Below are 27,949 nucleotides of genomic sequence, written 5' to 3' on the forward strand. Positions count from 1 at the left end.
ATTTTACCAAGAGAAGCACCTGTCCACCAAATATGACCAAGATAACATCAAATAGTAAGCATTACTCTCATAGAAGTGCTTAAAATCTGTAGATTCAGCCTGTTATAATAAATGACAGCAGTATGTAAAACTGTCCCAAAATGAAGCAATCACTTATATATATGTCATTGCAACTACCAGGTAACAAGATACATCCCCAACAATGAGTTTCCAGGGGCAAGAAGGTAGCAAGAACTGTCAAACCAATAACCTGTCAGGCAAGAGACATCTCATAGGTCCAGAAGTCATGCATGTAATGGGTCTCGAGGTAAGAGAAGAGACCAAGCACAAGCACAACTGATAGAGCAAGAAGCTCAATACATAACCATTCAAGATGCATACAAATCTGACAAACCTGTGACAGAGATAGATGCTTGCCCCAATAGGCGTATCAAATTAGCCCACTACAGACAAACTGCAGGCATAAAGCTCTCAAGAGAGCAAATGCATGTAACTATCCCACAAGCTCAAGCTCAAGTGTAAATAAGACTATGTGTACATCCGAATATACCAAGAGGCTCCCATTGGAAGTGAAGTCAAATGCAAAGAGAGCAAGCAACGCTCTAATACATCAAATACATAGCATCAGACATGCCAAATCCGAGTAAGGTACATCCGGAGCATAAATTCCAAGCTATCTCAGACCCGTAAAGCATAAGCCTAAAAGCATTCAAAGAGCATGTAACAGACAACCAAATGTAATGCTCAGTAGATCCAAAATGCTCAAATACATTTGAAGATGAAGCTCCAAGTAAATTTCAAGCATGGGCAAACCAAGTGGCATCCATATCTGACCAAAGCATAATTGCAAGAGGCCTAAATATCAAGCAGTGACAATAGGCATAGACCGGTCCTAAGCATGCCAACTGAAGCCAAATGCCAGTGAAGAACAACCAAGTCGGAGCTTTATACAAGCTCAAAAGCATTCTGGCACCAAAGACAAGCTCGATTTCGTACCCCGAAGGTCAATACTTCATTGCATATCCCAAAGACATAGCCCAAAACCAATAGGCATAACCAATCATGAGATAATAGGCTTCAGCCCACTTTGGTACAGCAGTGATTTACTATTCAAAATTGAGTATTTTCAGCAAGAAAATCAGTCCAAAATGATGGCATAACATGTGCCTTGCATCCCCCAAACAATCGGGCATCAGTAGGTACCAAATCGATTAAGTAAAAGTGCCTAAACAAGCATAGCATTAGATGCCAGTGTTACTTCTGCATAACATGACTGTGGGACTACTGTAAACAGTCCTGGGAATGTATAGATTAGACCCAAAACTGATGCCAATGATCAAGAAGGCTTCAACCAAAGTTAGAGACCATTGCCAACAAGTGCATTGCTAAGCCCGAAGAAGCATGACATAGCCATCAATGAGGAGTAGGTGAGCTACTGTAGGATGCTGTCCAGAACAGCCAAAAAAATGGTGCAAATTTGCTGATCCCTTCTTCTGCTCCTGTGCATCCACGTGGCCTCAATGGTAGTGGTTGGAGGCTCTAGGGGGTGCCTAAGGAGACCCACAACAAGCCTTAAGTGCCCAAATGCAGGAGGAAGCAAGATCCAAGCTCCAAGGGTTTGAGCTATGGCTGCCCTGTTTGACTGCAACCTGAGAACTGAAGAAAAACACTAAAAGAATACTTCAATAGCTCTGTAGCAATGACTTGAGTGTGCCTTAATAGGCCAGGAAGGTGCTCGGGAAGTTGGGGAGTGACGGGAGCTCGAAAAGGTCGGCTATGGCTGCCGAGAAGGAGACCCAATGTTGTAGGTATTTGAATGGAAGCTAAGAATGCCACAAACCAAGCTCGAGAAGTTGGAAAGCCTTGCTCTGATACCAGTTGAAAGGTGAGAAGGATTGAAGCTTGCTTAGAAGTGAGCTATGGTGGAGAGCAAGAGCAAGAAGAGAGAGAGACACAAATGGGAACTCCAACAACCACAATGTGTGGCTAGGCCTTCCTTTATTCAAACTGTCACTAAAAGAATAAAGAATAAGTGACTGTGACGGGCGCCCGCCACCTACAGTGTGTGCAGTGGCAGGTACTGTCAGTGTAGTAATACATGGGCGGCTAGGCAGAGGCACCTTTACCCCCAACAAAAAGGTATTGCACATATTCCTTTTCACGTTCGTATATTACAACAATCATTGTGCCTGTGTGATGAAGCAACTTTGGATCATGTATGTGTTGTATAGTCAGCCTTACAATCCCCATGCAAAAGAGGATAAGGATAAACCATTCATAGTGGTTATCCAAGATGAATGGATGTTGGAGATGAGCAAGAGGTTCTCAAGGAACAATGCATGGGCGATTGACAGCACCTTTAAGACCAATGTGTTTGGTCTACCGCTTTATGCCACCATTCTACCAAACCAGCATGGAATGGGTGTTCCCATTTGGTTCATGTTATGCACAAGCAACAACAGTTCCAACCAGGAGATCGTGGCATTGCAAATTACAATGCAGGTAGTTCTCTCCAGGATGGGTGGTATTTGTATGGTTGCTCTTGTCATTGACAAGTCCCTAGAGGCCCTCTCTAGCATTGTTTCAGATGGTCCTTTTTATTGGCATACGAGCAACCTTGATGATGGGAGATGCCAAGTTGCCTACCACATAATACTTTGTTGGTTTCACACAAAGAAGGCATGGGTTGAGAATCTCCTCCCCCAGGTACGAAATAGCTTCATTTGATGTAGTTTGATTAGCTTGGGGTTTATATTTAAGATTCTATACATTGAGGTTCATACATGTGTGGCCATTGAATGAAGGTTCCTACAGACAAGCGTGACCATGTTTACACATCACTAAGCAATCTAATGAACTACCCAACAGAGGAATGATTTGAGGAACTATTTGAGCAGTTGGTGCGTTGTTATTCCTCTCGTGGTGTGATATGTGACCAATGGATGGTGTGGGCATACTTGCATTTGGCGAAGAAGGTGGCCCAAGTTTGGTTGGATGTTTCCCCATGGCAATGTAGACACCACTAATCTCATTGAGAGGTTATGGCAATTCATAAAGTACACACTACTTGATGCGCAGATCAATAGGTCTGCCTTGGATCTATTACACGCCCTAGCAGGTAGCTCAACCTCAAGTTCTAGGATGGGTGGAATTGCGATCAAGTTTTTCAGACAAAAGTAGGAGATATGTAGCATATTCAACCTATAATAGAGCTTGTTTTAGGACTATAAGAGTGATTGAGTAACTTTAAACATGATTACTTGTGACAGCTGACTCTAAGGGGGTTTGCCATTTATGGATCAAGCAAGAATCACACTACTAGGCTGGCTACAGGGGAGAGGATACTCCAACAGTATGAGAGGGATCAATCCTCTCTTCAAGTCATGAACAAGGGAATGATGCTCTTCAAGATGGCCAATACAACACAACAAGAGAAATGGTACCATGTGAGTATGCAATCAAATTGCTGTGATTGTGCTGATTGGGTCACTGACTACAAACACTTACATGACTTGAGACTAATCTTGGAGAGGCACTTTCCACACCTTCACCAAGTTTTACCCATCATCGATAACTTGCGGGCAATTGGTGACGCACAAGTTGGCGTGCCTACATCCGAAGGCCCTGATTTAGAGGATCTTTCTTCACAGGAGGGGGTGCATGAGGAGGATCTCGTGTCCTTTATAGAGGACCTAAGGAGGCTTCTCAAGAGGATTGAGGGCGAGTTTCCTTTATATGACTCATCACAGAAAGAGGCTTGCTTGCGGAAACTACAGAGTGTCAAGAGCTCTCTTGATCACATGTTTGCCCCTATGGAGATTGGTATGCCAACAAAGGGTGGGGTCCATCAAATCCAAGAGAACGTGACACAAACATACCTAGGCCATGGCAGGAGATCTCACCGTCGCCCGAATGAGGAGTTGGGTTCTTCCATGCAACCCATGCTTCCTCTTGTCACAGGTATGCTAAAGTGCAAGCATCAGAGAGGAAGGGGTCGAGTGAGGTTCAGCACTAAACCTCGCATATATTGTAGTCATTGTTGCATGAAAACATTCTTGGTCAACCCTATGGTCATTTTTTCATGCCATACATGCCATGCTTTGCTCCCTTTCACCTTATGGCATGCTCCACGTGATGGGGCATTGATCTTGGTAGGTAGATTAGTGCGAGTCTATGATGAGGCATGTAGTGGCACTCTCACTATTTTAGATTGTTTCTATATGGAGCCTTATGAGGAGTGACATTTCTCCCTCACATCTCACAATGGGGAAGTGATCACTCCCGTGCTAGCATCTAGATGTCGGATGTTGCTATTGTATACTTGAGCATTACTTGTTTGGATTCCACCAATTTTTTTTCTATATAAGCATGTTTATGGTTTATAGTTGTTATGCATTAGCTAGAAACTAGTAGACCTATTTTTGGTATATGGAAAAATCAACATGTTTGCGCATAACCAAGATGAGTCTTATGTAATAAAGGAAGCAACCAATGATCGGAATTTATGCTACAATAAGAGCATATCGTAATTTCATATTCCATTAGGTCATACATGAAACATGATTCACATACAATTAACTTGCATTTAAATGAATAATGTAATCCAATTCCATAAGCAAGACACAATAAAAGTATATTTCAAATTCATTTAAAAATATACTTTAGGGGAACGTGCTTCACATACAATTAACTTGCATCTAAATGAATAGTGTGATCCAATTCCATAAGCAGGATACAATAAAAGTGTATTTCAAATTCATTTAAAAATATACTTTGGGGGAACTTGCTTCACATACAATTAACTTACATTTAATTTATGCTACAATAAGAGTGTATCATAATTAAATCTTCAACGTCCATAATCCCCTCTTCATGCTTTCAATATGATATTAGTATAATCTCTCTTCACCCACTCAATCACAACATTGGAAAATTATATCACAAGTTGCTAAAACTTATCACAAGCACTAGTGAGCTTGATAATAATGTTAAAAAGAGTAGAGTAGGTAAATTTGTGGAATGAAAATTTTCAATGTGGTCAAAGATATAACATTGGAAATTTATATCACAAGTTGCTAAAACTTATCACAAGCACTAGTGAGCTTGATAATAATGTTAAAGAGAGTAGAGTAGGTAAATTTGTGGAATGAAAAATTTTAATGTGGTCAAAGATATAACATTGGAAAACTATATCACAAGTTGCTAAAACTTATCACAAGCACTACTTATCACAAGCACTAGTGAGCTTGATAATAATGTTGCTAACTCTAAGGGCATTCTACCCTCCACTCCTAAAAGACAATGTTTCCATGTAATCGCATCATGGACACCAACATATCCGAGTTTTTCGTCTATGGGTTTCACACATTTACACTTAGAAAAATGGTGGAAACTTGTTTATATTTCACATGGCAGAGCACACAAGTAGTTGTTCATGGCAAGTAATCTCATAGATATTACTACTCTTACAAATTCACAAAAAGTGAGGATTCATATATTGGCATTTGCCTCCCTTAACACATTCAAATCATCCTGAAACTTTTCAAATTCCACAACAAGATTGATCCAATTCCATAAGCAGGGCACAATAAAAGTATATTTCAAATCCATATTTCATCAAGTCATACATGAAACTTACACATGTTAACTTGCACTCCAAAGACTATGAGAGAATCTAAACCTCTTGCATCTCTATGATGGTCCATTCTTGAAACATAGGATTATTTCATCACAAAATCAAGTACTTTGTGAATTCAATATGCTAGAAACGCTTCAACTATTTATTATCAATCTCATAGATATTACTACTCTTACAAATTCACAAAAAGTGAGGATTCATATATTGGCATTTACCTCCCTTAACACATTCAAATCATCTTGAAAGTATATTTCAAATTCCACAACAAGAGTGATCCAATTCCATAAGCAGGGCACAATAAAAGCATATTTCAAATCCATATTTCATCAAGTCATACATGAAACTTACATAGGTTAACTTGCACTCCAAAGTCTATGAGAGAATCTGAACCTCTTGCATCTCTATGATGGTCCATTCTTGAAACATAGGATTATTTCATCACAAAATCAAGTACTTTGTGAATTCAATATGCTAAAAACACTTCAACTATTTATTATCAATTTCATAGATATTACTACTCTTACAAATTCACAAAAAGTGAGGATTCATGTATTGGCATTTACCTCCCTTAACACATTCAAATCATCTTGAAAGTATATTTCAAATTCCACAACAAGAGTGATCCAATTCCATAAGAGTCATACATGAAACTTACAAATGCTAACTTGCACTCCAAAGACTATAAGAGAATGTCTACTACCACTCAACTATCACCCCAACACAGTAACAACCCACTTGTGAAGATCCTCCTTGGTCGATTGCATGTACTCAACATCAAACCATCTTCTCCTAAACTACAAGAGGCAACATGTAATCCTTAGAAATGCCCAAAAAACCAAAACCCATTTTTTCTTAACTTGAAAATTTCTTACCCAGTACTTTGGTGGCTTTCCAATCACCCCACCCTCGATGATGCTTCTCATGTAAGCCATCACGTAGAACCCGCAGTCCATTGCATTTGTTTGTTGAGGGCCCTAGTTATAGCAAAACACAAAAAGAAGGTTAAATGGGCCTTTTACCCTAATCGCTAAACCATGAACGACCCTTATGTGATGTTCATAAAGTACAACCTTTATGTGCACAAGCTTCATTTGATCCACTTTTGACAACATGTTGGCACATTCCGCGTTTGTGCAACGCCTAGACAATGCATACATAGCCTTGTAACACATACACACGAGTGATCAAAAAACAATATGTGGAACAACATCACAATCCACACAAGTAAATGGGGTTGGTTGGATTTAGTGTACCTGTATACAAGGGGCTAGCATTCCATGGGATTAGTACACCCCAATGAATCGAGGTATAAGATGGCACCTCGATCATCAGGCGATTTCTCGATCCTTTTCAGTCTAGGGTTCTAGACAACGAACAAGCTCCAATTTGACCTGCAACAAAACAAGAATGCATGTCACGCCATCAACATTAAGTGAAAGTCCCTTGTAAATAACAATCTGGTCGCATGGCATACAAACCTCAAAACCACTGGAAAGAAAATAAAAGTGGTTGTTGTGGGATTGGTGTCATCAAAGTAATTCTTCAAGGCCACAATGTCATGCTCCTCAATCATGGACAAGTACGGATACCACAAACTATCGACAAAGCACACATCATGTGTGTGCTCTCTCGGAAGTACATGCTCCATCCATCTAGAACCAAAACTATGGTTAATAATGTAATCTATGATATTACCCTAAACCCTCAACACCACATTTTGTACAATATACTACTCACATGACAAATAGATTCAACGTGCGTGTTGATGCCTGTTCAAGGCAAAGCAAGGCATCAATCAAGGCCTTGTCAATATCAACATGTAGCCTCAACCATGATCCCACAAGCTTTGTGTACACACAACTCTCCAACCTAAAATGCAAATCCTCCATTATTATGCTTTCACATAGAACTAACATACGCAATGACAGGCATACCAAGAGATATGAACATACCTTGATGTGACTTTTTTTTTGGCCCCTTGTCTTGACAGGAGACCCATTCTTCGTAACATCTATCATGCCATTGCCAATCGTATACCTGCAATATGATACGGGGCTAATATTCCCATGAGGGGAGGAGATGGTGATGGGGTTGGGTGGTGCATGTGATTTAGGTGGGAGAAGAAGGGATGTGAATAGCTTCCTCCTATTGACCTGCAATCCCAATAAGCCACAAGCCACAAGCCACCATTCGATTCTCACAAGCCACGTATTTCGAGCGTATTTCTCAAAATTATCCATAAGCATCAATAATAAATACTAACTTGGGGAGCCATGTCTTCATCACTAGTGGTAGGACCACATTGCAACAAAGCCATCTACCTCCATTTGTAAGTTCTACTCCTTTACTTTCGACTAATGGTGATGGTTGATGGCATCACCCTCACCACAGGCAGCCCCATCAATATCACCACTCGCCAATTCCTCAGGCTCTCTAGTGTGGGGCCATCCCTATGCACACCCAAGTCATTTTTAAACATGCGTTAAAATAAACGTGAGATAATTAAACCAATATATTGCATTTTTCACAAGAGGATAAAGATTAGATACTCACATGCTTATCATATCCCTCGGCAATATGCTTTTGTGTGCATTGGATGCGATTCTCTTTCTTTGAATCGTATTGGCCCATAATCCTTTTCACAAAAGTGACTACAAACTCTTCTTGTGTCATGGTACGCTCCTCCTCCTCTAGCAAGTCCCATAAGTGTCTTGCTCTTGCATATTTCCCTCTCTCATACTTCTTAGGGCCAGCTCTAATTTTCTCTCCAAGTTTCCAAAATGAGTCTCGGCCTTGCGAAGCCATGTACCAACAGCAACATGAGTGTGTGTGATACCAACAGGGCGACTAGTCTTTCACTAAGGAATATCTATATGGATGCCATGCTCATCCCTCAAGTGGACGACCATGCTGACCCTCCTCTTCATGTTCACATGTCTCTTTGGGCAAAGGATATTAGCACGGCACCACCAAACTTAAGAGTCATCAGGGAGAGTGATCTCCACATACGATGCTTGACCCTAAGCAAGCACATGCGTAGTGAGTGGCCACCACATCACAATGCCAAAATCTTAGAGAGCGCCATAATGCCATCGAACACTATGCATGGTACTGCAAAACTCTTACCAGTGAGTGATTCTCGAAGATGGAACCATCATTGTGTGGCGGAGGTGCAACATGCTCATCGTGGCTTTCACAGGTAGGCTAAGAAGGTAATGTCACCTACAAAATAAAAATGGAGGCACCCCTCATGAAATCATTACAACTCAATACAATTCATTGAAAGTAGAAACCGAAAGATAAATGAAACTTACAATCCTCTTTAATTGGTTGGATATGGGGCGGACCTCGACTAATATTTCATGGGAAATAGTCCTGAGGCGAAGATGGAGTACGCAGTGCAGAGTCGAGGTAGAGGCTGAGGCGAGAGGAAAAGAAACGAAATGATGGAGGACTCCTCGATCTCTATCTCAACTCTAGTTCGGCCGTCGATGACAGGAGTTGGTCACTTCCATGGCGAGAATTACGAAGATTCTAAGCCACCAATCATGGTTAGTTAAGGCATGTCTAGAACTGTGGCGCGAGTGGGTCCACGAACGTCCATCACCCTGTAGCAGTTTCCCGAGCACACAAGTTTAAATTTTGGTGTTGGGTTTTCAATCGAAAGATGGTTTTACTTCTTCGTGGATCAACGGCGGAGATCGAGGTGGCTCATGCGCTGTTGATCCCATCTCTCCGGGGTCATAAAAACCCGTGGGAGATAGTCCTGAGGGTCCCCGGCCCCCTGTCCCAGCCCTGCCAGCCGGCCACCCAAATTATGAAGACCTAGGTCGTTAGATCTAGCCTTACTTCTGCCTAAGTCGAACTCCAAACCTCAACCTGAAAATAGCCCACGTTTTTCGTTGGATAAAATCTAATTAAACAGTGTCAGGCTCTTGATCTAAGAAGCGACACGCTTCCCTCGTACATGGAACTGGTGGCGATGGAGGTCCCGGCAGAGGCGAAAGAGGATACCTTGGGGAAGCTGATAAAGCAAGGGGCAGAAGCTGTAAGGGTCTTACTTTCACACGCGCGTGCGTGCGAGAGAGAGAGAGAGAGAGAGAGAGAGAGAGAGTGAGAGAGAGAGTGTGTGTGTGTGTGTGTGTGTGTATGTGTGTGTGTTCAATATTCCAATAACAGAAGAAATGGAACAAGGTTCTACGTGAAATAGGTCTTCATTCAAGATTTTAGTGCGTGATTGATGGTTTCAACTGGAATCGTATCCTGGAGGCTCATGTGTTTTACAATGCTGTTTTGTGCGTCCATGGACTGCAGCGTGTTTACGAAACCACCTTCATGGGAAGAAAGGCCATTGTCAAAGAGCGCTTCAGCAAGAAATACAGGCATCCTGTATTGGATTCCAAAATTACACAGAGAAGACTAAATGGGGTATGGACATTTCTGTTTTAAAGTTGTACACACTAGCTTGCTTTGATGAATTCTAATAGAAGGGCAACGTGCAATAAAGGAAGCCCGGAGCATCGCAAAGGCTCGTCGGCTTGGTGTTGCAGCTCCGGTTCTTTATGCTGTTGATTCTGTTTCACATACCATAACACTCGAATATATTGAGGGCATATCTGTGAAAGATATCTTGCTACAGGCTGACCCTGTCCCATGCCCAGGTATACTATCTTACATCTTTTTTCAGTTCTTTGTTCACAGTGGCCCTCTACCCAGCCCAGTGATGTAGGCCAACATTTTTGCAATTTTAAATTTCAACTTATGTGCAGAAAGTGAGTGAGTGTACTATTTTTCCAGGAGGCGAGGTGGAGAACATTGCAAGCAAAATTGGAGTAGCTATAGCTAGGTTGCACGATGGTGGGCTGATCCATGGTGACTTAACAACTTCCAACATGCTGATCTCTCATGAAACAAAGGACCTGGTGTGCATTTGCTAAGTGCTTTAATGGTTATGTCTGTCGTTTATTTACAAGTCTTGAGTTTCTCATGGAAGTCTTCATAGGTCTTGCAAAATAGAACCCTTTTGCTTTACACTACCAGGTTGGACGATGCATGTTGGTAAAATTGAGTTGGGGTTCTATTGGAAGAAGTTCCAATTTCTTGTCATCCAGACTTGAATCTGATGCCAAATACAGGCTTTCTTTCAAGTAGCACTGATTCTGCAGACGGTGGAGAAGAGTTTATGGCTGGAAGCACATGAACTTGCACCATTACAGGAAGCAAAATGAAGATGAGTATGAGATTGAATGTCTATGTGTTATAACAAAGATGGCCAGTAAAGATTAGCCTGCTGATTTTCTCAAGCGAATTCAGTGATAGAAGTTGACTTGACATGTTGAAGACCACCATTAGCCCATAACGATTTAAAGTTCCTGCCCCTGATCGAACTGTAATTCAGGCATTCTGCAACTAGTATTGTGTCAGAGCTGTTGCAATACTTAATTTCAAGTTCAAGACCTTCAGTTGAACTTGAATTAAAAGGGAATCAAGCATCTCCGCTTGAAGTGGGTTTGCAAGACAGATGAGTATGAGATTGAATGTCTATGTGTTATCACAAAGATGGCCAGCCCATAACGATTTAAAGTTCTGCCCCTGATTGAACTGTGACTCAGGCATTCTGTGATTAATATTGTGTCAGGGCTCTTGCATTACTTAATAAATCAAGCCCTTCATTTGAACTTGAATTTAGAGGGAATGAAGCATCTCCACTTGAAGTGGGTTCCTAAGACAGATACTGATTGACACCGATTCAGTTGGATGGTATTGCATGGTGAAACATGCACGATATGCCAAGGCTTTAACATGGCAGTAATAGAGTTTGGAAAACCATCATGTTAGTACAAGTATGAATTGACTGAAGCACTGCAAAACTCCTGCCTGTGACATATTTGTAGCTGCCCATCAATCTCCGATGTATTGCCCTTTCCTTGTGATGCTTTCCAACTGCTTGCATGGAGTTATGGATTTGTCTCAAAAAGTGCCATCTACTCCTCCTGAGCCATGTGCTTGCTCCCTCTAGCCCATTGACTATCCATACCGTCCATCCACATGAACAATACATTGAATGTATGGGACAACTTCTTATGCTATGCAACAATCAATGCAAGGTGTGCAAGGCTCAATGCATTTGGATATCGCTGGTAATATGCATCACTCCATGCATGGTAGCATTGACATGATACCTAGGGTACAAAGTGGCATGTATGGTAATGCCTTGGCACCCCTTGGTGCTTATGGGGCTCAAGGAATGAGTGCTGGTCATGTCAATGCTTTATATGGTGCTACTCATGATGTAAATACAACAAATGTGCCTTTTTTGCAATAGCTAGTGTCTAATAACTTGACTTCCAAAGGGGTAGCATTGGACGATGATGAGGGGGGAAAGGTGGTAGAGCTTGAGGTCTTCAATGGGACATGAGATAGGCTGAAAGCTTGGACTTTTATTCAACATTTTGATGTAGCTTTAGGAGGCAACTTCATTGACGTGTTAAAGATTCTAAAGGTAGCCACTTTTTAAAGGGGAATGCATTGCAATGGTGGTCCATGCTCTTGATGCAAGGTAGAGGATAATCAATGTATGTACAATTTAAGCAAACGCTTGCTTGAAATTTGTTGACTAGTATACTCGAGGCGAACATTATGATGGCTTGGAATAAGCTTGATGCAATGCAATGCAATGCAAGAATTTGAAATAGTATAATAAGAAGTTTTGGGATGCATTGGTGCCAACTTCTTATTGTCCAATTTCTCTTCACGAGAAAGTGAAAAAGTATGTATGTGGGCTGCCTAAAGGAATCGGGGATATTTGCATTAAATCCACCATAGTAGCATGTCTTAGCTCATAGAAACTAGTATAGCTGATGCATTGCTCCATGTGAAAGATTTGGGTTTCCAAGACACAGATGGGAAATTGAATAAGAAGTTTTGAAGGGTTGAGAAAAGGGGCGGATTTGAAAATCATGTTGAAAAGAGACCTAATAAAAAAGGAAAGGGTTGGAAAACAAATGTGTAACATAAGGAATCAAGGGTTGCAAATGAATGCTTTGTTTGTGAATAGGAGGGTCACATGGTTGAGGGCTGTCCCAATAGGCAGCAAGTTGGAAAATGAGAAAATTAGGGAGATCCCAAGGAAAAGAAGCCCCAAAATATATCTAGTGTAACCAACCTTTTATACATCAACTATTATCAAGACATGTTGGCTTAGTAATTCAAATTAATTTAATGCTCATATACTTTGAAAGGTAATTTGTATTATTTGTGTGTTTTAGAATATGGTTAAATGCTTATCTTTCTATTTAGAGTGGCCAATGGCTAAAATGCCCTATAATTATACTTGGATCATCATTGATGAGATATCCAAGAGAAATGAAAAGTCTAGGCATGTAGTCAAATTGACTAGAAAGCCCAGATGATTAAGACTTTTATATTCGGATAGTCACATTGTTTAGAAGCTTATATAATGAGTGGTTTTAAAAAGTAAAACTAGATGCTCATGATTAAAGAAGTGAATCATGAACCAGTGAACCTATATAATTAAGCTCTCAAGAATTTAAATTTGGTGACTTCTAAAAATTTAAGAGGTTACTATTTTTGAGAGTTGCTCAATGGAAATTTTGTTCATGTCAAAGGCTTCGGAATTTTGTAAAAAACAATTTTGTGTTCAATTGCTATCTTAAATTCTTAATGGTCTGTGAGATTTTTAGGATAGAAGGCTTAAAAGCTTCTTTCTCTAGAAAGGGACACGTGGCATCTAGAATAGGATATGTGTCATTTTGGAGAGATAAGTGTTCCTATACTTGTTATTTTACTCAATACTTAACATTTTTAGTAAAAACACATGTCATTTGTAGGCTGTACTTTCAACTTTTGAGCACCCAAGTGTTAGCAGAGTATTTGTCAACTCATGTGAGTTTGAGCTTGATCTGGGCTCTGGGCTGGGCATTTTTATTAGATATTTTAGGTATTTTTCTGGTGTGGCATTTTATGCCAGTGGAGCATTTTTATGCACTAGTCGGCTAGCATTAATGCTGTCCGACCAGCATTATTGCTCCCCACTTTTTCAGCCTATTTATACTCAATGCTCCTCCTCAGTCATCATCATCATCTTCACCATTTGCAGACTCTGTGGAGAGAGGAGCTAGTGCTAGTGCCAGTGCCCACGCAGCCAGTGACTCACTGTTGTATGCGACTGTCTCGTGTTCAGATATATGGATTCCATTTCCTGTGCATACATCTGAGTTCTCATCTGTATCGTGCTCTTTTTTTTTCTTTTCTCTTTTTGTCTTGTGTTTCAGCAATTTATTTCAGCACATGTTTATGCTTCCACCGTTGCTCCACTTCTGACATGGTATCAGTTTTCAGGATTTGTGTTTCTGCTGTGTTTTCTTGCTGATTTCAGGACTGTTTTGTACCCCTGTTGATCAGACGACTGCTGTCGCAGCCAGGTGACCTGTTTTGGGGCTGTTTTCAGCCTGCGTTTTTTGCAGTCTTCCCATCGCCTGCTGCCTACGCACCCTCTGCTGCCTGCGTTTTTCATCTGCAGCTGCTGGCGACAGTTTTCTACCTGTTTTTCTCCAGTTTACAGGCTGCATTTTGCTGATTTAGCGTCTCTCATGGCTGGGTGACTGTTACTTCAGACCGTTTTTGTTGTTTTTGGCAGTTTTTGACTGATTTTTTGACTTTTTGCAGCAGATTTTGTCTTCTAGTGCTCAGATTTTGGGTTATATTGCATGTGAACTCTCATTTTCTGTAGTCCGTGCTTGTGTTTTGGCTGTGTTTCCTCTCTCAATTCCATCTATTCTCTACTTCTCTTCTTATCCTCTCCATATGGCTCCTCCGTGCACTTCCACTGATGATAAGTTACATGGACCCGATTATCTCACATGGAGTGCTGTCATGAAAGCTTGGTTTGTGCAGAAGCGGTTATGGTACATCGTCTGTGGAGCTATTCCTCGACCTCTCCGTCCTTTTCCTCTTCTTGACGACTTTGATGAGGACAACCATGAGGAAGCGGTGCTCACATGGGACTCGGACGATGCCCGTGCTTACTCGGTATTGCTTCGGTATATTTCTAAAGCGGTCTTACCGGCGGTTACCTCTTGTAGGACATCTCCTGAAGTATGGCAAAAGTTGCAACAGAAATACGAGGCACCTTTCACCATGCGGGCCGTCACACTTTATGGCCAGCTCCAGCATATGAAGTTTGAGCCGAAAGATACTATTCATTCTTTTCTTCTTCGTGTTACGCAGGTACAGGACCAGCTTCGGCACATGCACTCTGCTCTTCTCGAGGCGCATCTCGTCGGGACAGTCCTCTACAAGCTCCCCCCGGAGTTTGATGGAGTGGCCAATGCTTTGCGGGCGCAGACATCATCAACTCCTGTCAGTTTTACACATATGACCTCGATGCTTCTTGAGCATGAGACATCCTTGAGATTACAGGGGCGGCTTCTAGTACATTATGGAGGCGAGGCTTATGTAGCTTTAGAGAGGGGTGACGGGAAGAAGTCGAAGGCCCAGTGTTACCACTGTGGTAAGAAGGGACATTTGCGGCAGGACTGCAAGACGTTAGCGGCTTACAGGAAGAAGGAGCAGAAGACGAAGCGGGATGTTGACTATATCGATGAGTTCTCACCTTCATCGGATTTCAACTCAGATCCTCCGACCAAGGTGAAGTCCAAGGCGCGGAAGGGATTCTCTTCTTCGGATCGCGGGAAGGGCTTGGTGGCCCCTTCCTCGGCTACTTTCTAGTGGTGGTGATGAGGTCATCCCTCACGACTCTCTTGTGCCAGAGAGGGAGTGTGAGCAGGTGTTCAGATGGGGCAGCCGTGCCTCATCTATACTTTTATACAGGTGCACAGGTTCCAGAGAGGGACGTCCCTGGCGCATCGACTTCAGTCTGTTGGTGGAATCAAATCCTAGAGCTGGGATTGACATCCAGGTTCATGATGAGCTGGTCATCTGACAGAGAGCGGGAGGCTTTCGTCTGGAGCTCACATGAGGGGACACTTTGGCGGTCTAGCCAAAGGCGGGGAATCCATGGTCACCTATGTTCAAGGGCATTTTTGACAGGATGGTCTTGTATGCTACTGCGAGACATTGATGATGGACAAAGAGACATGCTATGATCTTCTCTATTTTTAGGTGTTTGGTACGATCGACATCGACATCAGGTTCTCTCCGAGGCACCTTGGTGGTGGCTTGATCACCCACTGCTTGGGTATCCATGGTTCTACTCGGTGGTTCTATGTTGTATAGTTTCTGATCCCTTTTCATTATACTATTGTATTGTATCAAATCACCCATGATCTGAGAGAGGGTGTTAGCAGAGTATTTGTCAGCTCATGTGTGAGTCTGAGCTTGATCTGGGCTGGGCATTTTTATTAGGTATTTTAGGTATTTTTCTGGTGTGGCATTTTATGCCAGTGGAGCATATTTATGCACTAGTCGGCCAGCATTAATGCTGTCCGACAAGTGGAGCATATTTATGCACTAGTCGGACAGCATTAATGCTGTCCGACCAGCATTATTGCTCCCCACTTTTTCAACCTATTTATACTCAGTGCTCCTCCTCAGTCATCATCATCATCTTCACCATCTGCAGACTTTGTGGAGAGAGGAGCCAGTGCCAGTGCCAGTGCCCACGCAGCCAGTGACTCACTGTTGTATGCGACTGTCTCGTGTTCAGATATATGGATTCCATTTCCCGTGCATACATCTGAGTTCTCATCTGTATCGTGCTCTTTTCTTTTCTTTTCTCTTTTTGTCTTGTGTTTCAGCAGTTCATTTCAGCACATGTTTATGCTTCCACCGCTGCTCCACTTCTGACACCAAGCCCCATATCTATGTAGTGAAAGTCTCTCTCTTAATTTCCAACAAGCTCTAACGATGAATTTTCAGTCGTATGTTTTATACATGGTTGTGTAGCACTCATCTAAGAAGTACTTTTTGCTCATCTTGATAAAGTCCAAGTACTAAAGAAGAAAATCAGCTTGCTGCCTGGAGTATACATAAATTAGGGTTTCAAAACTCTAATTTTTAGAATTGTAGCAAATCAGCCCATTGTATATGGTTCATACACTTGGTGCTTGTGGTTTGTTTCAATAAAATTTTGGAAAGGGAGAGGGGCCAGTTTTCCTCTCAACGTGGTGTTGATTCTTCTTACTCACTCACTCTCTCTCTCTCTCCTAGTTTTTAATTTTTGTGGTGATAATTGATCAAGTTGGTTAAGTTTAAAGTATTGTTATTCCCACGTTCTTCCCTGTGCTTACATTGGTATCAAAGCAAGGACTTCTTCCTTGTAGGAACTTTTTTGGAGCAATAAGATCTTTGGGTTCAACATTCTTACCATGTCAAGGGGTGAAAAAAGAGAATTTTGGCCAACTGGAAGGCTCTTGACATGTTGTATTTGTATGTTGCTCTGATTATGAGAAGATACAAAGACACAAGGAGCTCGAAGCGAATCTAGAAATTTAAGCTTTGATGGAGAGAGGGGCTAAAGCAGCTGAATAGAAGGTCTTTGAAGATCTCCTTGCCAAGAAGACTCTTGAGGGAGATGGCATTATGGTTGCAAAGGTCTATCTCAACATGAAAGGTATCAATGTTATTGATGGAACAAAGTCTGTAAAATATAATATATCATCGATTATTCATGATTTAAGGATCCACCCAAGTGGTGACTTCGAACTCTTATCATATAAAAGTTGCCTCATCTTGTCCAAAAAATCCCTCCATGGAGAAGAGCAAGGAGAAAGTTAAAGAATCGGCTATTTCCATGGTTGTTGAATCTCCAAAGAGGTGTTTAGCAAAGGAAAATGATTGCAAATGAGGCTTCTTCTTCAAAGAAGAGGGTCATGTTTAATATTTTCTATGATAAGAGAGATTCTCTAAAAGCTATGTCTTTTGACAATTTAATGTTGCTTTTGGTGGTAGATATTATATTGAAAAATCAAAGATCAGGATGGTTAAAATGGATTTAAAGGATGCCGCTTCAAATTGGTTGCTCAAAGTTGTTCAAGAGGGAAAGGAACACAAGTCTTGGAAAGAGTTTAAGGAGATGCTCAACAAGAAGTTTCTGCCTTTATCCTTTGAAGCTGATGTGCAAGAAGAATGGAATGAGCTGAAGCAAATTCAAATAGACAATGTTGAAACATATATTAATAGGTTTGCATCTATTTCTCTTAAATTTACATCTCTTGATAAAGTTCCTGGCAATATGGAGATGAGAAAGTTTATCCATGGATTACATCCAATGGTACAATGAGCTATTAAGATGTCAGAGCTTGATACTTTGGAAGAAGCTCAAGATGTAGCCCTAGAAAAAGCTGAAGGATTGCTTATACCATGGATGCTTGGTAAATCTTCCAAAGAAGAATCACAAAGAAAAAGACCAAGATGTTTCACAAAAAAAGGTTAGATTTTCAAGAGCTAAAGCGTAAGGATGGAGATACATCACCTTTGTCATCGAAAAAGAAGCTAAAGCGTAAGGATGGAGATATATTACCTTTGTCATCGAAAAAGAAGCTAGCATATCAATAGTTAGTAGAATATATGAGGGAAGGGCAATGTTTCTCTTGTGGAGAAAAAAAACACATGGCTGATCAAATGCCCTAAGAAGGCAAAGAGGAAAAACTAATCTCATAATGGACCTCAAGCAAATACTGTACCTAAGGAATCCTTACTACAAGATGAAATTGCATTAGAGAAATGGAATCTTTTTATGGTTTGGGATAAGATTTTTAATCAACGTATTCTTACTTATTTTGATACAAGAGCTACTTATTATTATATCCATCCTCAGATTGTTGAAGCTCTACATTTACCAAAGGAGAGGTTTGGAACACTAGAAATGTCAAGTGTTGCTTTTCAAGGAATGAAGTCTCAAGTTACTTTCATTTTTGGGAAACTACAAATTGAGAGAGGAGATTACGTAGATAATAAGAGTTTTGTCATGGGGGATTTTGGTCATTGTAATATTATATTAGAAATACCCTAGTATAGAAGAGTAGACGATTGGAATGAAAATAAATTGTGATTTCCTTTTAAGGGTGAACAAGTATCTTTTGATGCGGGAGTGAAAGGAAACTCTGTTTTCAACTTATCCCATGTACAAATTTTTAAAGCAATGAAAAAGTCTATTTTCTCGTACTTGATTTTTGTCAAAGATTCTAACAAAGACTCTAGAATTGAAGAGTCCATCTCAAATATAAACAAGGAGCGAATGAATTTCTTAAAGGAGTATGAAGATTATTTAGTAGATACTTTACTTGATGAGTCACCTCTAGAGAGGTCGGAAGATTATCACAGAAAAACCCATCTCCAAATAGGCCACTCTATCGTGTGAGTCCAATACAACAAGAGGAGAATATGAAGTAGGTGAATGAACTATTGGAGAAGGGTCTAATAAGACCCAGTTTGCTACCTTTTTGTTCTCTAGTCCTCGTAGTGCAAAAGAAGATAGATCTTGATGCATGTGTATGGACTATAAGATCCTAAACAAAATCACAATTGGAAATAGGTTTTTCACTCAAAGAATTGATGATATCTTGGATAGGCTGGATGGATCCAAATTATTCAGCCGGATTGACTTGAAGAGCGGTTACCATCAGATAAGGATTGCTCCTCAAGATATTCATAAAACAACATCTAGGATAACTTTTGTTTTGTATAAGTTTCTTGTGCTACCATTTAGTCTTACCAGTGCTCTTACATTTTTTAACAAAATGATAGAAAGAATCTTTAGAATACACTAGAAGTCTACATGTGCTTTGTTTGATGATATTTTGGTTCATTAAAAATATGAAGAAAACTATAAGCAACACTTAAAAATAGTATTTCAAGAACTTCGTAAACACAAACTTTATGTGAATTGTAAAAAGAGTAATTTTTTTCTAGAAGAGATTCACTACTTGGGCCATATTGTATACAATGATGGGATTCATATGGATTTAAAAAAGGTCAAGGCTATTGCAAGATGGCTTGAATTGACCAATGTTTGTGAGGTTTGAAGTTTCTTGGAATTATACTCTTATTATAGGAGATTCATTAAATGGTTTGTAGTGGTTGTTGGACCATTGCATGATTTGACCAAGATAGCAGTGGCATTTTGGTAGACCAGACTAGAGAAGGAAGCTTTTGAAGCTATGAAGTTCTATATCAACAAAGGACTTAGTTTTGATTATATCTAATTTGTCAAAAGTTTTCTTTGTAGAATGCGATACTCCAGGAGATTGCATTAGTGTGGTTTTAAACTAGGATGGACATGCAGTTGCTTATGCAAGTAGAAGATGGCAAAATGTAAAAAAAAAAGAAGCTACTAGCTATGAAAAGGAATTAATGGCCATCATTTAAGCTTTAAAAGATTGGAGATACTATCTTTTAGGTAGAGAATTTCTCATCAAAAGAAATGATGACAATCTAAGACATTTTCTTAATTAATCAAAGATTTTTGAAAAATGTATTTCATGGGCTAATTATTTAGCTCAATTTAACTTTTATATATTGCATATTCATGGGAAGCAAAACAATGTAGTTGATGCTCTGACAAGAAAATCTCAAATCCATATCGCTTTAAAGTCATATGGGAAAGTGCACAGCTCGGTAAAATGGTGAACTCTTATGTTATCAAAGATGGATTTATTTTGATGGAGAATAAACTGTGCATTACTAAAGTTTTTAAGCCTAAAGTAATGAAAGATTGTCATGTTGCTCCTTATATGGCCCATTGTGGTATTTTGGCCACAAGCAAGGCACTTGAAATGTATTTTCTTTTGCCAGGTCTTTGATGAGACATTGAACAATTTGTTAAAGAATGTCGTATGTGTCAAAAAACAAAGTTTGATTGCTAAAAGCCTCGATCCCTAGCCAAGTTTGGAAAAGCATTTCTATGGATTTTATTTTTGGCATATCAAAATTAGCAAATGACAATGATGGCATATGGACCATGATTGATAGATTCTGCAAGGACTTATTTCATTCTAGTTAAGAAGGCTTTAAGTCTCAATATATGGCTAGAATATTTATTCAGCAAATCTTCAAGCATCATGTGTTATCACAATCCATCGTGAGTGATAGAGATCTATGAGCGTCTAGTCTTTTTTGGCGAGTTTTTTTTTGAAAATTTGGGTGCAAACCTTACTTTTTTTTTCTTCTTATGATTCTCAAACGGATGGTCAAAGTGAGATAGCCAATCTCATAATATTGGATATATTGAAGTGCTATTACTATGAAGGCAATTAATAATAGGAAAAGTATTAGCCTTTGATAGAATATGCCTCTAACAACACAATTTATACTTCCATAGCTAAGGCACCCTTTGAGATCATATATGGAAAACACTCTTACTTTCTATTCTGAAAATAAAAGAGGAGATATTTCATGTTGATGAGTTCATATGTGATATGGATATAACTTTGCTTAAGTGAGATGAGCTTTACAAAGATCTCAAGAAAAACAAGAGAAAGCGGTAGATAAGCATAAAAGATACTTGGTTTTACAAGGAGAAGATTGGATATGACTGAAATTTGGCAAAGCTCGTCTAAGAAATTTTAACAACCCTATAAAGAAATGTCCTAATATAGAAACACAAAATAGAACATAGTTAGGATTAGGATAACTTGGAGACAATGAACATAGTTAATAATTTGAATAATACAATGCTCTTCCAACAAACACACTATATAGTGAATGAAAATAGAACCTTGAAGCTTCGCATCTCAAAGTCCAAGGTAGTAGTAATGAGCTATACAGTGTGTTATACTCTAAGGGATCTCGAAACGCAGCAATGTCGAAGATGTTTGGCAATAGCGAACACATCAGTGTGACAGCTGGATTAGTGAAAGATGGGCAGAGGAGAGAAAAAAGATTAAAACTTAGTAGGAGTGATGGCGACAGGCTAGGCAGCTCCCAGAGAGAGAGAATGAAATAGTATTTGTAAATGCAGCCTAGAAGATGCAAACATAGCCTAGTGACTGTCAATGGAGAGAGATCAAACACCATAGTTTTTCTTCTCAGCGAAGTAAATTGCCCTAGTTGAGATGATCAAATCGAGTATGCCATAACTTTGTGTTATCCATAATGGTAGCATCAACTTGTAATGTATCCTTTGATTTTCTCCTCTCACATAAATCAAGCTGTTATAGGCCATTGTTGAGATAGTTTGTACCTATAAATATGGCATTGACTCCACTCATTTTACAACACACATCATTCATCTTGACACTCTCAGTCATCTTCTTCCAGATTTTTCTCCTCTCGAGTCTCTCCACTGTTGCTCGCACTCCACAGGGAGGACATTGCGGTTCGTGGCATGTGCTTCCTTGTTGTCAAGCGTCGCGTTTCTCCACTTGCAGGTTGCGTTTTGGTTGCATTCTTCATCTTCTAGTCGCCCATCACTCCCTGGTGGCCTAGCAATCTTTCTTCCTTGTTGGCATCAGCTTTCCTTCATGTGGCATCAGTAGTGCAGCAGGGCCTACAGGCCTAACCTTTGAACTACACACATAGCCTCAAAGTTGTTTCGCAACCAAAACATGTTTCATCATGTATGTCCACATTTGATAATTTGTGCCATCCAATTTATTGGAACCCTTGAACATATTTAACAAGTCCTTTTGGTCTGCCATTGCTTACTATTAAAACTGAATTTTCACAATAGCGGTTGCCAAATGTATAGTAGTATGGAAAAGCTAGGAAAGATAAAAAGACATACAAATTTGCACATAATGGATGTTGTTAAGGAAAAAAATTTTAGTTGAGAAGGCTCCAATGTCCTTGAAGGTTGATGAAGATGATGAAATTTACCTAGATTTTGATGAATTGGACCGAAGTTCACAAAAGCTTCAAAATTGTTTGACAAAAGTTAGTCAAATTTATACTTAAATGTGAAAAGGCCATTCTGATATGAAATTAGGTCATTTTGACATCCATATACTCGTATAGAAGGCTCAAAGTACTCCCCTCCATATTAGTGATGTGTAATATAGTGTAAATAGGAGCAAGACTTTTCACCAATGCCTCTACCTCAACCCACCAACTCTAATTTGACATATTACGTCTAAAAAGTAAGAGCCTTTGGAGACTCTCTCTCACTCCATGTGAGCCACTCTTGGATTGCAATGGTTCGTATCAAATTTAGGCGGATTCATATAAACCTCTCCAATACAGGAAACATATATGCAAATCTAGTGGCAGAGGGCTTCAATAGCTCAAGTGCGCTACTAACATGCTTGTGATGGATGGCTTTTTCTTCACAAATCTTACCATGCTTGTTGCTGTTTTGAAAATGTCATCCACCCAAGATATTTGCCCAACATCTTTAATAAGCAAGTCAAGGCAATAGGATGCACATGGAGTTCATACTATGTTAAGGACCTTCTCAAGTATATGTCCCATAGACATAATTGCTTCTATTATTTGTCATAACTTGCACCACATTTTTGAACTCCTATGTCTATGATGACCTATCACACAATGTGCTCCCAAATGAAAGCTCCTGTGACTGTAAGATTTGAGGCAAAGACATTGATGGCTTTAATGAACATGGTTACTTTGCACGAAGATATGAAAATATTGTATACATTCCTTCAATGCATGTCTGACCATTCATTGCATAATATTGTGCATCCATATTTCAACCATGTCTCTTTCAAGGGCCCCAATTGAGCCTCTGTAGTTACTTTTTCCTTTTGAAGCTTCCATGTGCATAGTGCATTTGTGGACGGGCTTTTCCACTCATACCCTATGTGGCTAACTATCCTAATTGTCTTCTTCCATTGATGTGTAGTGGCCACATTGAAAGGGATAGCATGCCGAATAAATAAGCGTGTGAGTTTCCTAGTTGCCTCCACAATAGCTTGCCTTTGAAGTCCTGCATGGACACTTGCACCATGTAAGGAGCCCCTTTGCCCACCGCCACTAGAAGATGGCAATGGGGTTCTTTTTGCACTTGGATCCTATATGAATATAGACACACTTCTTTTTTATGGGCCATTGGCACCTCCAATTTGTCTAGCGCCACTGGGCCCCCACTAGTCTCTCTTTACTCCATTTGTGCTTCATTAGCCCCATGTGGTGTTGGATGAGAGAATTCATCCTCTTGTAGCTCAATACCATACGTTTTCGACACCAAAGATGAAGACTTACCATTACTTCCACTAGCACATGTGTGCAAGGCCCGATATTTTGTTGGGGACACATGCCAAGTGGTCTCTCACGCAGGTTAACGCTCCCTAATTTCTCCAATACACAATGGTTGTGCCGCCACTTCTTTGATCCTTTGGAGCCATCATATCCCTTGATTGGAGTGACATGCCTCCAAAATGGATTTGGCGCCATGATTAGCTAATGGGCATTCGGAAAAAAGTTAAGTAATAAGAACTTGGAAGAAGATTAGAAGAGGAGGAAGGCTGGCTGTTGGAGTTGCAGGAGGTAAGAGACATGAGTGCTGGAGAGCAGGAGACAGTTGCACAACCAAGACGATGAAGGTGAATATGCAAATAACAAAGCGTTTTTCGCTTTGGACAAGTGGTCTGCCATGCTCCCGCAAGATGCCGAAATGGCATTACCCCGTTCCTGTTTGGGCCTAAAACCACCATTTCCTTTGGGGGCTGCCGAAACATCGTTTTAGGGTACTATGCTAGGTGATTCCTTACCATTCCTTGTTCCCTAATATGAGAGAGGCAGCTCATTAGCATAGGAGGGAGGTCCAAGTTTTTGAACAACTAGGGAGGGTGATGCAGTGTGGTGAAGGGGAATGGCCAATACTATCAGACTAGAAGGTAGTGCAGCTCACTTGTTAGTATGTGGGAGGTGCATAGTGCATGGGTGGCATTCTTGACAATAAAGCACTATAGGCAAAGTGGTATACTTTTGAGTAGCTAGCCTAAATGCCTAAATGTAGACTCTAAACAATGTGTCCTAAATTGTTATTCCTTATGGTGAGGCTAAATGAGGGCTTTAAATTTTACGTACATGAAGTTGAATGTGTACTTGTATGAGTGAAGGGTGGGAATTGTGGATGTGAAGCACCAAACTCATACTCAAATGAAGCACGAGTTATAGGAGTATCTATTGAAGCACTTCTTATCACTGAGTTTTCTCCATATCCATATTGGTACCAATCTGGATTTTCGTGTTGATTATTGTCCTCCCTCAATTCAGAGGTGATCAGTCTTGTTAGATGAGTGCTCCAATTGAGAAGTACTATGTGAGGAAGGAATATGAAAAGACGAGCTGAACTTTGGTGAATGATCCCTAGGTGAGAAATAATTAGAAGGTGATGATGGAGCATTGTCCTCTGCATTGAGACTATAATGCTTCAACAAGGCCTCCTATGGAGCAGCAGCAATAAAAGATACCAGGGGATCCCAAGATGTAGGAGTTTGAGCAATGCATTAAAGAATTAGATTTGTGTCGCTCTTGCAAACCAAGCCCTCATGATAGCTGCAGGATTCTCTTTAGGAGAGCACTAGCTCATGAATTAGATTTGGGTTGCCCTTGCAAACTAAGCCTTCATGATAGTCTTTAGGAGAGCATCGAAAAGAATCTGCCCCTCCCAGCTGGTGCCCTTGTCCCCATAAAAGAACATTGCTGCAAACCAAGCCTTCATGATAGCTGCATGATACACTTCAGGAGAGCATTGGAAAGAATCTGCCCCTCCCAGCTGGTGCCCTTGTCCCCATCAAAGAACATTGCTGGGATAGAGCAAAGACACAAACCCAGAAGAGCAAAAAGGTACTTTCATGCCTAAAGAGTAGATCAAACCCTAGCTTGGCAATCTTGCTTGCCTGTCTCTGGTATGCTGATCAACATCAGCCGCACACACTATGCGAGTCACACTGTATAGAAATCAAACTCAGCTATTCACAAGCTTTCTTCAAATCAAATAAGATAATGTAAAACCTTCTCTGTTCACAACTAAGCAGATAGAACTTTCCCATGGTATGTTCATGTTTTGTGCATATTGTCTGCCTCTTTTGGTTTCTGTAGATTACTACCTCTTACATCTATCTTTATGGGTTCATCTGATGACAGTATAATTGAATGTGGCTATTCTTAATGGTGCAAAGGGGAAAGGCCGATGTTCATTTTTCTTACAGCATCAGTGTTTCTAATATAGATGCTTGTGTGCTCAATCAGGTGATGATTGATTTTGGACTCAGTTTTACATCTACACTTCCAGAAGATAAAGCAGTTGATCTCTACGTGTTAGAAAGAGCCCTTTTGTCTCTTCATTCATCGTGTGGGGATGTTGTGAGTTAAACCATACCCCATAATTTAAGCGTCCCCCTATGATTTGTGATGTATATTATGTTCGTCAAGGTGTTTTATTTCCTTATTGACACCTGGTTCTGGTACCTGTTCAATATTTTGAAGCCCAATTGAAATTTAGACTGTTCTGATGGTCAAATTGGGCCTATTGGAACTTGGACATATTCTCTTGCGTGATGTGGTAGCTCAAAGATGCTGATTAACCCTCCTGTGGCTCAAACATGAGACTGTTAGCTCTTGTTGTCTTCATGGTTACCTTGTTACTTTGGGCTCAGGTCAATCTGATCTTTAAATCAATCGACTGTTGTCCTTCAAACAGATGGAACTGATTCTTGATGCATACAAGAAATCTTCAAAACTTTGGTGCCCCACCATGAATAAACTAGCTCAAGGTATATTTTTTAATAGTCTAAGAGCTTTTTGAATACTTTATTATGCATAAAATACTGTTGTTAAAACACTACTAGTCAAACCAATGTGTCTACAGAGATTAATTATTCTCTCTACTTTATTCTGTCATGAAGTAACTGGAACTTGAGTCGGCTGAAGATGCTTTGATGTTCAATACTTAATATAAATCTACTGGGGAGCTCATCTTGTTGGTATGTGATTATCAGCTTAGAGAAGGCTTAGAATGCCCATTTTGTACCGGTACTCTGGGCACATGTTTTGGGGAAACATATTTCCTGATTGCCTTAGGGTTGAGAAAATTTAAGGGCAAAGTTGGATGATAATGCTTGCCCATATGAGAACTTTACATGTCAATTTGGATGGAGTGTCCTCTGATCAACACTACTTTGGATTAGCCGTAACTTTGCGATGCATGGGGCAACTGTGGTCTGTCTCATGAAGGTCGTGTTTCATAAATAACAGCTACCTTGAGCCTGAAGTTTAGGAAGACATGGTGAAAGCTGCAATCAGGCTATTGAAACATCAGGCTGGACTGGATATGATTTTCATGGCATAAATTTGCATCCTGGATGCAAACTTCCTTCAGGACTAAGCCCAAAATATAGGATCAGTTTCAGTTTGGAAGGCAGTACACCTACCTAATTAATGATCATTGTGTCAATTTCATATTTGCACAGCATTGCGGGCATGTTTGTTGCTGGTTATTGTAGGTTCAGCAAAACTTTTCAATTTTTACATTGTTTGATGTTGAGGGTGCAGCTAGGATCCACTAGCGGTTCGTTTTTGCTTTCTTCTGAAGTAAAGGATGTGAAGCCAAGCATGCATTTTTGAAGACACTAAGTGAACATTTGATTTTTTGGGTACTGTCTACTGTCTTCTAGACATTCTAGGAGAGGTTTCTGTATGCACTACCTGCACAGACATGCTCTCTGCCTACACATTTTAGATGCACATATTCATGTATGAATATGTGAATATACTGTGTATCTGGTACATGCACATGGTAGATATGCATGGTAGATGAGGTTATATGAATATACTTGTTGATGTTCAATTGGATCTTATTAAAAGACAAATGGATATTGATGTTGGGTGTTACAAAATTAATGCTTTTTATTAGGCTCCAAAATTTTCTCTCACTAGTGTCTTTTTCTAATCTTGTTACAGTACGCTTGCGGGGAAGAAAGCGTGTGATGATAGGGTAGACAAATGTAGTGTTCTTCCCCATGCAATGATAGGGTAGACAAATGTTTCAGTTGGCCAGGGACTGGATCGGAGAGCTTTGGTGGAAGCAGATGACACTAGTCTACTCTAACAAGATTATCCAACAGATTGGCAGGTGAAGATACATCCGTGTATAAATACAAGGACCTCATCTGGCATAAGAGCTATCTGTGCCTCAGTTTTTACAGAGGGGTATGTTAACCTGCAACTTTCTGCTGAATGGCAGAATCATTGCTATTACTAACAAGCTCGACTAGCATACAGAATTGAGCCGACTGCCATATTGTGATCCTCCTCCAGTATACTGAATCAATTACTGTGGTTTAACAAGTTAGTTTTCTCTCACTCTTTCTACACAAGAAATAAACACCTCTCCCTCACCCCTTCCCACCCCCTTCTCTCTCTCTCTCT

At 40.2% G+C, this 27,949-nt stretch overlaps 1 protein-coding gene across 2 annotated transcripts; it reads left to right on the top strand.

Moving 5' to 3' along the window:
• The first annotated feature begins 9,401 nt into the window (after positions 1-9,401).
• On the top strand, positions 9,402-27,933 carry LOC148028274 (Protein kinase superfamily protein). Of its 2 annotated transcripts, XR_015692712.1 has the most exons (8): positions 9,402-9,686; positions 9,953-10,066; positions 10,146-10,299; positions 10,436-10,560; positions 25,772-25,885; positions 26,223-26,295; positions 27,482-27,653; positions 27,765-27,933. XR_015692712.1 is itself a non-coding variant. In XM_087690069.1 (7 exons), the coding sequence occupies exons 1-7, from the start codon at positions 9,606-9,608 to the stop codon at positions 27,517-27,519; spliced, it is 699 nt and encodes a 232-aa protein (XP_087546195.1). In that variant the 5' UTR covers positions 9,402-9,605; the 3' UTR covers positions 27,520-27,933. The 2 variants fall into 2 exon arrangements, 1 of the variants encoding a protein (XP_087546195.1); XM_087690069.1 differs by having other exon boundaries at positions 27,482-27,933.
• The last annotated feature ends 16 nt before the right edge of the window (positions 27,934-27,949 follow it).

The sequence above is a fragment of the Lygodium microphyllum genome, chromosome 12 (genome assembly GCF_053477565.2).
Source record: "Lygodium microphyllum isolate KBCC chromosome 12, Lygodium_microphyllum_v1.1.10, whole genome shotgun sequence".
NCBI lineage: Eukaryota > Viridiplantae > Streptophyta > Polypodiopsida > Schizaeales > Lygodiaceae > Lygodium > Lygodium microphyllum.